We start from the raw sequence: 14497 nt of genomic DNA on the forward strand, positions 1-14497 counted from the left end.
TGAAATTAGAAGATGAAGCTTTTCAAAAAAAGATACATGCTTCTCCTTTTGCTTAGCTGCTGTGGACTTGAAACATAGATAATCTATTTAATTAAAAATGTTGTAGGCATCTAGTAAAAAAAACATATTTAGTGAGATAACCCAGGCCCGGAAAGACAAATACTCACTCATAAGTGGCTTCTAGATATAAAGCAAAGGAAAAAAACAGCCTTACAATCCACAACCCCAGGCAACCTAGACAACAAAAAAGACCCTAAGAGAAACATACATGGATCTACACAGGAAGGAGAAAAAGACAAGATTTCCTGAGCTTGGGGGTCACAGGAGAGGGTAGAAGGAGAAGGAGAGGAAGGAAGGGGAATGAAGAAAAATGTACAGCTCAATAAAAAAGAAATATTAAGAAATTCTAAGAAGTTTTATTTATGTGAGTAATACGCTTTATTATTTACCATATCAGAGCCTAAAACTAAAATTAGAAAATAATTATTTTATTCATTTTAAGATGAAAATTACAAGTTCTTTAAATAAAAGTCCTAGGGTGTTTACACTTGTGTTACATGAACGGAAATCTACTTGTCACTCTCGCCAATCCCGAAATGACTAAGAAGAAATGGCTCTGCCTTTCCATTCGTTTGTATCGTTCATGTCAGAGCCTAACAGTCATTTCTACGCTCCTTGAAAACTCCTTGCTCATAGGGTATGCGTTTAGAGTACAGTTGCATCTACACCAGAGCTGCTGTTCCAAGTGCGAGCCACTCCTCAACAGGGCTCCTGTTACAGAACGTCCACGCCTCCCGTAGTTGTGTTTTCAGTCAAGGCCATGGAATGCCGCGGCTTGCCACCTCAGGAAAGAAAGTCAGCATGTGGCACCGACCCTTCTTAGCGCCAGGTCCAAGTAAGGTCACAGGCTAGAAGAGTCTCCAGGCCAGCAGCCAGCAGGAGTTTCTACTTGACAGAGGCAGTGGAGGTCTTTTGCTGGAGGAGCAGCACCCAGGTACAGAAGCTGCAAAACGCGCATGCGCATTTTTCCTCTCGGAGCATCCTAGTTTCAAACCCCTCCTGTCTTCAAACCCCGGGGAAAGGGGAGCAAGCCAACTTCTTCATCGTCCTGAGCTGTGATTTTTCTCATCTATAGGATGAAGGCAATGACAGGCCGGTCTTTCTGGGCTGTTATGAAGATTAGATAAAACTCTTTACTTTAGTGTGGGTCCAGAAGAAAATAAGTCTTAACTATTTGTCCCGTTTCACCTCCACCTACAGCACAACTCTCCCCTCATGACAGAAAACTTATGGGGAGGCAGCGAGATGCCCGAGTGTGGGTAAAGGTGCCCCCGCCAAGCCTGGAGCCCTGAGCTCAGACCCTGGGAACCACGTGATGGGAGGAGAAGCCACCTGACTTCCACAAGCATGGTGTGGCACTCACGAGCCCACACTCGACCACAAAAGAAACAAAAGTGTAAAAGTGTAACAAAGCAGATAAACAGATAACAGACATAAATTATACAGATTGCTATTCTGGTAAGAGGTTATTAGTGTGGCCCCTCATTAGGTCAGCTTTCATAAGAAACTGCCGGCAGCGTCTTTCCTCAGCGCCTGCCTAGCAGTGCACTGTGCTGTACACGGTGTGTCCTCCCCTTTCCTCCCACGTTGAGGGTTAAAGGAGGGGTCTTGGGAGTAGTCAGGTAGTGGGATGGGCCATGCGTGAATGGGCTGCCTTCCTCACAGAAGGGCTCAGTTAAGGCCCTTCACTCTGCCCTGAGCCCAGCTGAGAAGCAGGTCCTGGCCAGATTCTCATCTGGTGCTTCCCACCCCCAGAGCTGGAGCGTCCGTTTTGTTACCTCGGAGGCCTCTGGCCAAAGGAACAAAAACAAGCAGAATTCCCCAACCCCGTGTCTGTGACTCCCCACCTGGGGAATAGTTAAATAAGCCAGCTAACAGAAATTCCCACCACGTGAAAACAATCTGTTTAATCAAATAAACAAGATCTCAGAGTCTCAAGATTTTAAAATGTTGGTTAGGTTTTTAAGTGTTAAAAGTGCTGATCTTTGTTGTATAGTACTTTTCCAAAAAAAAAAAAAAAGAATAATTTTAGAACAAAAAGCACAATATTCCTTGGATAAAGAGAAGGCTCAGGCAGGGGTGGGGGTTTGGTGAAAGGCTTCAGTCCCAGCACTCAGGAGGCAGAGGCAGGCTGATCTCTGGGTTTGAGGTCAGTCTGGTCTACAGAGCAAGTTCCAGGGCTATGAGAGAAGCCCCATCTTGAGGTTCGGAGGTGTCAGTCCTCTGAGCTTGCTTTTCACACAGCCTTCCGAACTGGGAAAGAGAGCTTCGCAGTGATGCAGAGATAGATTTGTCCGTGGGTCTGTAGAGGCTATTCCCACTCTCCACCCATTGTGCACAGTCTGCCTTTGAATGTCAAATCTCCCATAAGCTAGGAGGAGTGTTGCAGGTGCCAAAAACCCAAGGTCAGATGAAAACAGTCAGATGGTGGTAGTTTCCATCACTTCAGAAGCAAAGGCGGCAGGTTAGACCACACAGGAATTCCAGCGTCCTGAGCGGGTAAGGCCTTGGTGGTATTTGAAAGCCTTTGAAGGAGCCGTTGGTAGGATCAAGGGTTGTCACTAAGAAAAGAAGACAAAAATAATTGAGAATTCCAGTGGATTCTAACCTCAGTGAGGAGACCTACTTGACCCTTGCAGGCTCACTTCAGTAATATTTTAAATGACTGTGACATGAATCACAGAACAGAGTTGAACGTAGGTGGTGTGCTTAGCAGGGCATGTAATTTTGAGAGCAAATAGCATTAAAAACTTACTAATATATGAAATATTTTATGAAGCCGTAATTTTCAGATTGTATAATACCTCGTTAGTGTGTTTGTATTTTGCTATGCTGAAGCTCAAACCCATCTGCTATCCAGGTGCTCCACCACCGACTACATTCCTTGCCCCAAAACCTTCATTGTTTTTAACAGTGGTTATTTTGCTTTTCATTTACTCCCTCATTTATTCATTTAATCTATATTTTGCTTATAGTTCCACAATCAGTGAGGAACGGAGGAGAAATTCCCCTGATGGTTTAGATGATGATAATGCGTTCTCTCAGGATGTTCTTCTGTCTTCCCAAATATTTTAGTAAACCATGGAAGAAAATACTTGGAGTTAGAAGTTTCCCGATACTCACTGCAGTTGTGGCAGGCTCGAGTTTGTTTGGCTATGTCTTACTTTCCCTCTCTGGGAAGAGTTTTAAAAAATAGCCAGTGTCACGTCTCACTCTCAGGCAGATCCAAGTGGACCCGATTTCACTAAAATCTGCATAATCGGTGCTCGGAATTTGGGGCAGGGTGTGGGACGAGTGTTAAGGCAAGCTGTCACTGTAGCCTAAGCTCACCTAGATGTCATTTCGCCAATCGAATTGGTCCAGACCTCACAGCTGTCCTCCTGCCTCAGTATTCCAAGAGCTTAGGTCAGAATCTTTTGTTTCAATTTTTTGCAACATTGACTTATTCATGCTTGCGAATTCACACATGCGCCATGGTGCATGTGTGGTGGTCAGTTGTTCTCTCCTACCATGTAGGGTTAGAGTTAGGGTTGAACTTGTGTAATCAAGCCTGGCAGCAAGTGCCTTTACCCACTGATCTGTGACTGAACAGATCCTTATTTACACCTCTAATGAGGGGAAGGTACCTCACACTTGGAGGTGAGGGCAGTGCAAAGCCACAGACCAGAAGGCCAGGAAGCCAGAGACTATCTGTCCCTTGCAGGGGCACACCTCCAGTGACGTGAAGACTTCCTGGTGGGCCCCACCTCAACCATTTCATCACCTCCCCATACTGGCAAGCTGGGGACCAGGCCCTTAACCCACGGGGCCATTTATGAATCCGAACTATAGCATATAACACGGATCTGATGAGAGATGTTGGTCACAGCTGGAGAGACTGCAGATAGCACAAGGTCAGACAGAGAACACATAGGAAGAGTTCTTCACTCTCTCCAGGCAGGTCCTAAGGGAAGTGTTCGAGTGGCTGCAGTAATACCTTCTTAAATAATGATATCACAGAGGCCTTGGCAATGGCTCTTCCTCCCCAACCCTTCCTCTCTTCCTTTATTCTTGTTTTGTTTTGTTTTTCAGATAGGGTCTCACTCTATAGCCCGAGCTGGTCTTGAACTCATGGCATGCCGTCTGCCTTAGTCTCGCTAGTCCCGGCATTGCAGGCATGAGGCACCTGGTTAGAAGCCTTGGTTATTGCTCGCAGGAAACTTTAAAGTGGAACTAAATTAGATTGCTGTAGCAGAGTTCTCTGGTGCAATAAATTGAAATTGTTAGAGTTGTCTTTGGTTTTATAGTATAATGCAGTGAATGGGCTTCTGAGTGAGAGGGGCAGCCACTCCCTAGCTAGGTGACCTTCAACTCCGCCACCCCTAGCCAGCTGGCACTTTTCCTTTCAAATGGTAGGTCTAACACTAATGTCTTGGGCACGGTGCTTTGTAAGGTTCACTGCAATGTGGAAAACATTGCATGGGGCTAGAACAGCGATGACTCCTCCATAAATGTAAGTCATTGTTTCGGCCGTACATTGTCTCCTTGGTGCACTGGTAATAAACCCTGGTGTTGATTGACATCATGAAAATCAGCTGCCAACTGGAGCCGTTGTTAGAACCTTGTTCAGCTTAGCTCCAGAGGCTCACTGGACGTGGATCTGTTTTGTCTGATGAAGTCAGACAGATGGTGGACATGTTGAGTCTTCTTCTGGTGTTATATTCTTCCCCCTTATCAGGAGTTTTCATCTTCATGGATGAAGGACGCTGCTCCACCTGCTGGCATCCAAGGGAGATGGCCGGGGTCAAAGGCAAAGCCTTTTTATTTGACTATCTCAGAGGATTATGGGTAGTGTGGGTGTCAAAGACACTCTCTCAAGAACTTCCACCGTCCTCGGGCAGAACTGGAGTCTACACTAGCCTCTGCGAGCAGGCAGAGTTGGTCAGAAAGGGTATGTCTGTAGCTAGGAAACTGCCACTCTTTGAAAAGGGGCGGGGGATTCTCATAAGTACTAAAAATTATTAGTATCTGCCAGACCTCCTACTCCCATCCCCAACTCCCTTTAAAAAAAAAAAAAAGACACAGCTGGGCTTGGTGATTTCCCATCCATGTCCTGTCCTCAATGTTGGGACAGGCTGGAGCATTTGCTGAGAATTTAAATCTTCCCACAGTCTTATGAAGAGTAACAATATCCAAAGTCCTGTCGGTGTGGCCTGCCACCATCATTATGAAGATGATATACACTCCATGCTGCAATGTACAATTAGGTTTCTGCGTAAGACAACAGACAAGAATGCGGTGATGTGACTGGCTTGTTTATTCGTTGACCATTTATTGAGGACTGTTAAGTAGAAGAAAATAAAGAATCAATATCAACTTTTTCCTTCATGGATTTTTTTCAAAGTTAAGTTCTATAGAAGCAGCGGGCTTCAGTTGGCCTAGCTTCTGACAGTGACTCTGTCTAGACATCTAGAGAAGTTCCCCATGCAGTGGTCAAGCCCCATGTGACTCGGCTTTCTTGTAATACGGAGCTCCTGGTCCCCAGCATTGTCTAACAGAGGATTCAGAACTTGAGTTTTCTCCCATCTTAGAAGTGACTGTCTAGAGGACACATGCTTCTTCCCCAATTTAACAGCTAGTAGTCAGTCAGCATTTATGAAGCTAACTGTTGGCTCAGCACTAAGTAACCAGTCCCATCCATACTAGGTTTGGTGGCTCACGTCCGTAATCCCAGCATGTAGGAAACTGAGGCTGGGGTAGTGGCAGACATGTGCGGTCAGTCTGGGCTACATAGTGAGTCCCAGCAAGCCTGAGCTACAGGTGAGACCCAACCTCGAAAAAAAAGAAATACCACAGCACCCCACTTTTCTGGGTTGATCTTCAAAGCATCAGTTTGCTAAGACTCAAGTGCTCAAGCCCTCGTTCCTAGGGGACTTTGACATCAGCTTCTTACAGCATGCGGGAGCTTGAATGAGGTCATAGTTCAAGGAGGCCTCTGCACCCCAAGCCATTTGTCAATCGACAGCCCCCAATCATTTGGGCTCTCTCAACCTTTGTGTACATGAGCTGAACACCGAATCAAGTGGTAAGATTCCTGCTTGAACCAAAGTTTGAGGCAAGATGGTTAGGCCTGTTGGACCCTTCTTAATCACTGATAGTGTTCTGGATACACTTGGGTGCGAGATGTCTTAGAATCCATGCTCAATATTGCCTCTAGAGTCACAGCAGATGAAGAAGCCAGATTTGAAGGTGGACGGGCCCTCTACTTTCTGTTTAATAGCGCTCCCTCCCGACATGACTAAATGTCCCAGGCAGCGTTGGAGGTTTGCTTGCTGGGTTTCAACCTTTCATACATTTATCCTTCAGCAGTATTGAAACAAAGCTTTGTTTTGTGAAGCTCGTTCAGCATTTATGTTCTCCAAAAGCCCAGAGAAGACCAAGGCAGGGAACAGTGCCATGCCTTAGATTCCGCATCCAGGGCTTGTCGTTGGCTACAGGTTGACAGGCCTTGACTAAATTCTGCCAACCTAACAGTTTGTTGAATGGGTGTTTTGACTAGCAGATAGATAAATACTACTTTGAAAGAGTATTTGAAATGGTCTTACAGGAAAAATTGATCACGTGGAGACCCACAGTGAGTGAGTCATAGGGAGTCTAGTAAGGCTGTTATGGGCAGCCAGGAGCAACAGCTGTGAGGTCTTGCTCGGGGCCACCAGTGGTTCATGACATAGCGGCAGGGCTATGAATGCCAGTTGGACTTGCATTGTGCCCACTGTCCTAGCACAGTTCCGAGGCTCCAAGCTCAGTCCTCTGAGCTAAAGGGGCAGGAATGATTGTCCTAAAATGGAAGGAACCTTACAGATTATTTCCAGTTTATGGAAGACCTTCGAGCACTTGCCTGATGATAATCAGCCCCAAAAGGCGTATGCCCTGCAGACTGGCAACTTCCTTGGCAGCAGGTGGAAGCTTGATTTAAGCAGAGGCTGGAGAAGAGAGCCAGGCAGATCAGGCCTAACCAGAAAGTGCTATGGCCTTCCTGGAATACAGTCTGACTCATTGGTTTCCATCTACCCAGGAGCCCAGAGAAACCCAGAATTCCACTTTTGAGTTATGTCTCAGAACTTTTCAGCTGAACTAATCGAGACTCCATATGTTGGGATGGAAAACGCAGGTGGCCCCAGACCCTGGTCTCCAGGGATGAATCAGCCAGGCTCTGGCTAAAGTGAATAGTTATTTATGGATTGAGCTCATGCTGTCTAATTTTACCGAGATACAGCCCCTACTTACAGCGTTTCTCTCGCCTAAATCAGGTGGAGTGGTGGTGCTGGGGAGGAACATTCCATCCGGGAACGTAGCTTTTCTCCCCCAGGGAGACACACCAGCAAAACCATGTCATGCTCCAGACCAAAAGCCAAAGACCTTAATGAGGCGAACTCGAATTCTCCTCTTTATCCCCCTTGTTTTGAGAGCAATGCCTTAAATATGTTTATTACCACAGTCTCTCTGCATAGCAACCAAACGCCCAAGGGATTCTTCAGTATGACGTAGTTGGTGTCAAAGGGAAGGCTTGACTTTTAGGGTGCACCCATCTGACTGTCCTGTTGACCCTCCTTGGTGCTGATTTATGGCTTACTGTAGCCTCCCAGCCTCTGTGCCTGGGACATCCTAGGCTGACCCTTGCCAAAAAGGAGGTAGAAGAAATCCTAGCGTCTGAATTGTTGCCAGCTTGTAACTAAGAATATTAAGTGCACAGCCAAAGAGCAGAGGGAGGAGAAAAATCCCTTTGTGTGATGTAGAATTTTGAGTTGGTTTCCTGTGGCTTAAAGGAGCTCACATGAGATAAGGGGGAGTCTCGTGCATTCAGCCACTAACAAGACATCCTAGGGAAGTTGCTTCACTTCTTTGGGCCTTACTTTGCTTTCATGTAAGAAAAGAGACTTAAACAAGATGAAAATTCAGGTTCCTTCTTGAATGAAGTTTTGAGGTAGGGTGGAGACATGGTTACCATGGAAACTCTTCTTGACCATGTGCAACTGACAGTGCACCTTGAGTCGGGAGAGGTCTTGGAAGTGATGATTTCTTTGGCCCTCTTGTATGAAGGCTTTGTAGGTTCTCAGCTTGATCCATAGCCTGTGCCAGTCTACCGAATGGGTTTATCTCATGTTCGGTTTTGGGGACATAGTTGTTGGGTTATGAGTAAGACACATCCCTTTGTGTCAGTAGGTCTTAAGAAGCACAGTTTGCCATACTGCATCTTGCATAATGAGGCCTCACTGTCTTGAACGCCGCTGTGTAGGAATAGCTGGGGACATCTCACTGACACTGCACAGACACAGCTGCACTGAGACAGAAGTGCTTGTGCCTATGGATTGTTTGCATCGCTGAAAACACAGACCTAGATGGGGGTGTAGCTCAGAGTAGAACATGAGCTTGGTATGCTGACAGCCTGTGGCTCATCCACCACACAAAATGGAACAGAGGCCTTAATTAAGGACATGGAAAACCCTAAGTGATGTTCAAAGCCAAAACTGTAGGTGAACTGTTAGGGAGAAAAGCCTCAGACTGCATTGTGCCGAGTAGCCAGGAGTCACAGAGCAATTGAGGATATTCTAGAAATCAGAGTCAAAATGACTGAAAAGAAATAAAATGTTTTGCCAGAGATAAAAAACCTATGAGACTGGGCAAGAAAGAATTTGTCATTAGAGTTTTGCTCTAAAAGAAAGGAAAAAGATTGTAACTACGCAGCTACTTAAAATAATGACAAACACCAGGGGGTGTGGGAATAAAGAAGGAAGTCAGAAGTTTTAAAATAATACCCACAGTTTGAACTGTCTGGAGACTTTGGGACTAATTGAGATGCAGTTACTGGTATGTGTACCTTTCCATTGGTGGTATATGTTATGCTTCGTTAGAAAAAAATTAAAGCAAATTCCCTTACTAATCTAAAAAAAGGCTTGTAGGGTTTTTAAAGCAGAACCAAAGATAATTAGGATGGGATGTGCTCACCCGGCTTCCCCATTGCCACTGTCAGAAGCCAGGATGAAGGGCCCTTCAGGGATGCTGTAGACGGATGGGGCTGAGCACGGAAGAGAGTTTCGGTTAAGAATGGCATGAATTGGCTTGCATCTTCATGCTTCATCCTCACACAATAGCTTCCACCGTCCCAGGTATCCCCTCTGTCATCAAGGCATGAGAAAGAGAGAAAGCCAACACCCACTCTTAGCCTTCTTTTCATCAGGAAAGCAAAAGCATTTTCATTGGCCAGCGCTTTTAACTCATGACTAAGAGCCATTGCCTCCAGCTGTGGGAGAGGGCAGCAGGAAGGGGAGGACTGTTGTCAGCTGTGACTGTGGGGTTAACAGTAATCCTATTGGCCAGAGCAGTTGTCTCAACCAGAGTAAACCTTGGGTGTGGTGCACTCGGGAGGCTATAAAGTCTTTGCAGTTTGACTTGCGACTGCAAGCATTTCTACTAAAAGTATCGTAAGAGCACATCTCTTAAGTTTATTTGAAACACTGTTCTGACTTGCTTTCTATTGCTGTGATAAACACTATGGCCAGAGCAGCTTGGGGGACGGGGGAGGGGGCTCATTTGACTTACAGGTTGCAGGTCGTCATCAAGGGGAACCAAGGAAGGAGCTTGAAGCAGAAACCACTGACAAACACTGCGTACTTGGCTAGCTATCTGTTCAGCTAGCCTTCTTGTATAGCCCAATCCCTTCTGCCTGGGGATCGTGCCTCACGGTGAGCCAAACCCTCCCATGTCAATTAATAATCAAGAAAACGGCCACAGACATGGCCACAGGCCAATCGGATGGAGCCAGCTCTCCCATCGAGGCTACCTCTTTCCAAGAGTGTCAAATTGACAACCAAGATTAGCCTTACAGACATATATCCATAGCAGGCATATCTCTCTACTTTCTGCTCTGAATTGTCAGTTGACCTTATTAGTTATGCTATTAAATTAATCGTGCTAATCAATATGTTATTGCTAAGAAATTCCCATTCATTCTGACTGTAGAATAAGAATGATATTTAGTCCCTGTACATAGATACAGACACCAAGGGGTTAGGATCTATGCCGAGATGGGACTGGGGTTGGGGCTCGGGCATGTTGGGTGCCTCACAGCCCAATGTGGTGCTTTCTCTGCTCATGTGTCCCGATCCTCAAAGTTGCCATGGCTTTCCAAGACTGGAAGAACTGAATTCTTTGTGATGCTTAAGCTTCTCAAGTTCACAACTAATACTCAAAAAATTATTAAGAGATGCCTTCACTTTTAATTACCTATGCGCTGGGTCTGTGACACAATGAATTCATATATTGTGGGTGCACTAGAATACACTGCACCGTCTTGACCTCCACCTGTTATTATAATTATCGCCCTCCTGAGAGCGCTGTTGATGGCACACTTAGAAGGAGCTGCTTGAAATACCATCTCTTATCTCTATGTGGCTTGAGGACAGTCACCCAGGAGTGGTCCTTGTCTTAAGATGTCCAACTGGCCTCCGTCTTTACCTCCCCATCCTCCCCATCCCCTTCCACCCCGACTTAGGCATTACTGCTTGACACAAACTAGTTACTTCTCCCCGAGGCCTCAAGAACTGCATTTTAACAAACACAGATCAATCAATAAATGCGTTTATCAGTGGTGGGATTGCTGGCAGGTACTGCACCGCAAACATTATCGCAAATTTCCCCACAGCTCCTCCCTGCTCTCCTTCCAAATCTGCGTTATTTGTTTCTTCTGTCCTCAGATTACACTACTGGGGAAAACCTCATTCAAATGCGCACTGATCCAATTGACTTGTCCAAATATAGGTGGAAACCTGTATCTGGAAAATGGTTTTAGCCTAATTGTGTGAAATCAAGCACTTGGTTCTGCGGTGTCCTCTGAGCAGCAGTCAGGACACTGTCCTCTGCTTGGATCTCAGAAGTTCCTGGTGACATTTAGTTTTCCCCACATGCACTCCATCCTGTAATGTAGCCCTGTGCTTCAGGAAGGCCTGCAGAAACTCGGTCAGGTCAAGGACAGACAGACTGACAGACGAGCCGTCTCTTGGAAGTATCCATTTTCCTCTCCTGGGCACCCCCGACTGTCGCCTGTCTTCTTACACAACTGCAGACGAGATGTTTGTGCAGTCCATTGTGGTTCATTGAGAAGAGGCACGGGTCAGGAAATAAAAGGAAATTCTATTGACAACTATGAGAAATACAAGTCTTCTAAGCTACAAAGAGAATGTATTGAAGTGTGCTTACTCCATCCAAGACCGCGTATGGATTGCTGGTGGAGCACCCGTTTCCCAGCTGCGACAAGAGATGTAGGATGCCGGTCGAAGCTCTTGCGCTAGGAGCAGTGTGAGGCCGTCATCCCTAAGTTAGCTTTGTGTGAGCTCCTGGCTAAAGATTTTGCACAACCCAAAACTCGGCAGCAAAACTTTTCTTTTTAAAGAGCAGCGGAACATTTTCTCTCCAGACATGGACCCTTTAATTTTCATTTTGGAACCTGGGGTTTCAATTGCTTTGTTTACCATTTTGTGGCAGGTTCTACATTTCTAGAAAGTTAAGGTGCAGCTCTCACCCACTCCAGTGTTTATCGAGTACCTTCTATAGAGTGAACAGAGTCCTGTCAAACTGCATGTGTGTGTGTCTGTGTGTCTGTGTGGATTGGCTTTACCAGGAAGAGGATCAACGGAAAACCCAGCTGCTGTTGGGCTATGGACCCCTTTACCATTGTGGCCCCCACCAATATCCTTTATTGATGGGGATGAGGGTGGCTGCTGGTTCTTCTTAGTGGTTCTCAGCCCCTTTTTAGGGGGATCCTCTGAGGAAGTCTTCGGGGCTGGCTAAGATGCTGTGCATTTCTGGTGCCCTGTATTCCTCACAGTGTCTTTTCTCTTGGCCCAGAGACAGAGAAGCTAGTCCTCGAGGCAGGAAATGGATTACCGTCCTGGAAGTTCAATGACCAACTCTTTCCCTGCGATGTGTGTGGGAAAGTGTTTGGCCGACAGCAGACATTGTCGCGACACCTCTCTCTGCACACAGGTGAGAGGGGACCACAGCTCCAGAGCCTACCCCTGACCCTCCCAGGCCTCTTTGCGAGCAAGAGGCTGAATTTCTCTAAGAGAATTACTACGGGAAGTGGGGGAATGTTAGCTGACTGTGACCTTTACAGGCCGAGCTGCCTGGCACAAGTAAATGAGACCCTGGAAAAGCTTTTCTATTCTGAAAAGCCTCGTTGAATTCCCAGAGGAACTAACGAGAAAAGACATGTGTGTAAGTACCTCCAGGTCAACTCTTGAACTCTGTGAAGGATGGAGTCATAGCCTCATAAAGGCTCAGAGGCTGGGGCTGAACCCCACCTACTTAGTTTCAACTTCTTTTTATTAAGAGAAAATCTTAACTTAGATTTAAGTGTGAGCGCTAAGTGTAAAGAACGACTGTTAACAGTCCAAGTGTGCGAGGTCTTAAGAGACATTCCTGTGGTTCATCTCAGGGTGGCAGGCACGGTGGAGCAGGGGAGTACGGTCGTGGTGGAGAGGTAGTTTCTGTCTTGGCTTACTTGGCAGTGGATAGCAAATGGTTGGTTCTAAGAGTCAGGACTAGGAGGGCAGGCAAATTAACAAGAGGTAACAAAAGACCAAACAGTAGCATAATCAAAAAAAAAAACAAGTGAAGACAGCAAAGGTGACGTGACCTCGTCAGCTAGCATTTAGAAGGTGCAGATGACAGGACTGGAGTGTGGCCAGCGGTAGAGCACATGGCAGACCAGCATTCGGTCCCCAGCATCGAAGGAAAGACAGTCAGATGTTTAGAAAGCCTGGCATTAAGTCAGACTTTAAAGACGTTCAGATGATAGAGCAGTAAGATATAGCCAGGCATGCCTGTAATATCAGGGCTGTCAGTATGATATAACCAGGCCTGCTGAAGCATGCTGTGATGTCAGCATTTCAGAGACTGAGGCAGGAGCATCTCTAGTTTGAGTTCAACATGAGGTACAGACCCTGATCCAAAAGCAAAACATAAAGGTTCAAAGTAAGATTTTTGTACAATTATTAAAAAATAAAAGCAGAGCCTATTATTAGGACAAGATTAATTTTTACCTGTTTATCTTTTTTAAATCCACTAAGTTCAAATTTTCATCATATGTTAGACAGAAAACGATAATGTGTTTTTAAGAAGTGGGATTTTTAAGGCCTTGTTCTTTAAGCATCGTAAATGAAATCTTAAGTTACCAAGTAACTGAGGATGAATAAAATTCCCTGCTTAACTAGGATCAATTTAAAGAGGGAAGAAAGAGAAAATGCAAGTATCAGACATCTAAAAAGAATGAGAACACTAAATACCTACAGCTAAGAAAGCTACAGCTGAAGTCAGCACAAAAGGCACAGAGAAAGAGAGGACCTTATCACCCATCGGAGGAGTCAGGAAAGCACTCCAGCCCCAGGGCCTCCCTGATGCCCGGTTAAGAAAAGGAAGCAGGACACTCTGAGCTGGGGGCGAAAGGGACAGCTAATCCCCGGGGACACTGGGGAGTTTTGGAGGCAGGTATGGCAGCGCCTGTCCCCACACTTGGGATGCAGAGGCAGGTGGATCCCTGGGCATGCAGACAGCCTGGTCTATATAGGGAAACCCTGCTTCAGAGAGAGAATTATTGGAGAATAAAGCATTTCGTGATTTTTTTATTAACATAGAAGTTAGCTGATAGATAATTAAGCAAAATTGCCAAAAAAGCAGAGACAAGAACTTGAATAAATCCGTTAAGAAGGGATATTTGGAAAGCTGATGAGGAAATACTCTTAATAAAGATATTAGGCCCATTTGTCAGGTTGTTCTTACTCCTGAGAAGAGGAAATCCCAGTGTTATTGGACCTTCGAGGGTGATGGAAAGCGGGACCACTCCTCATTCATTTTACAAAGGAAGTGAACCTTAGTGCCAAAACCCAGGTCTATATCTCTCAACACCAAGATGGAGACTCAGGCCCGGCCTTGAGCCTGCCACTGTCAGATAGGGGTGGAAGGACGCCATGACATGTCGTGGTATCTCATATTCTGTAATGGGAGCACTTTTTACCACATTATTTTCAAGCCAAGCCCCCACATCTGGACCGAAAGTGAGGTTGTTCTCCCTGTGTAAGAGCGTACACAGGCAAGCAGGCTGCTCCTCGGCCTTACAGTCCGTGTGATTAATCAAATGTATTCAGGACACCACTCTGGAAGCGCTCCCAAAGCCTTAGTTAGCTTTAGGAGCCAATTTCCATTAACAAATTAATTGAGATTTTTAAATTTTATTTATATAATGAAAATTTCCAATTAAATTATTTTATCCAAGTCATTTTTCCCCTTTAATTTCATTAGTTTTTTTTTTTTCCTTTCTTGGCTGGCCCAGGCCTAGAGCTGAGAGAAAATGATGGACCTCTTAGGCTCCAGTTTTATCAGAGTTTATTTCCTTAGCTTTCTT

At 45.6% G+C, this 14497-nt stretch overlaps 1 protein-coding gene across 6 annotated transcripts in view; it reads left to right on the forward strand.

Annotated features, from left to right (window-relative positions):
- Znf827 (zinc finger protein 827) overlaps positions 1-14497 on the forward strand; it is a 170742-nt gene that overhangs the window by 143585 nt on the left and 12660 nt on the right. For all 6 annotated transcript variants that reach the window (XM_041663640.1, XM_041663641.1, XM_041663643.1 and 3 more), the window contains exon 9: positions 11944-12081. In XM_041663640.1, coding sequence (XP_041519574.1) covers positions 11944-12081 — 138 coding nt within the window. The remainder of the gene's footprint in view (positions 1-11943; positions 12082-14497) is intronic.

The sequence above is a fragment of the Microtus oregoni genome, unplaced genomic scaffold (assembly GCF_018167655.1).
Source record: "Microtus oregoni isolate MIOR12 unplaced genomic scaffold, Mior012 000014F_ref0000157, whole genome shotgun sequence".
Classification (NCBI taxonomy): domain Eukaryota; kingdom Metazoa; phylum Chordata; class Mammalia; order Rodentia; family Cricetidae; genus Microtus; species Microtus oregoni.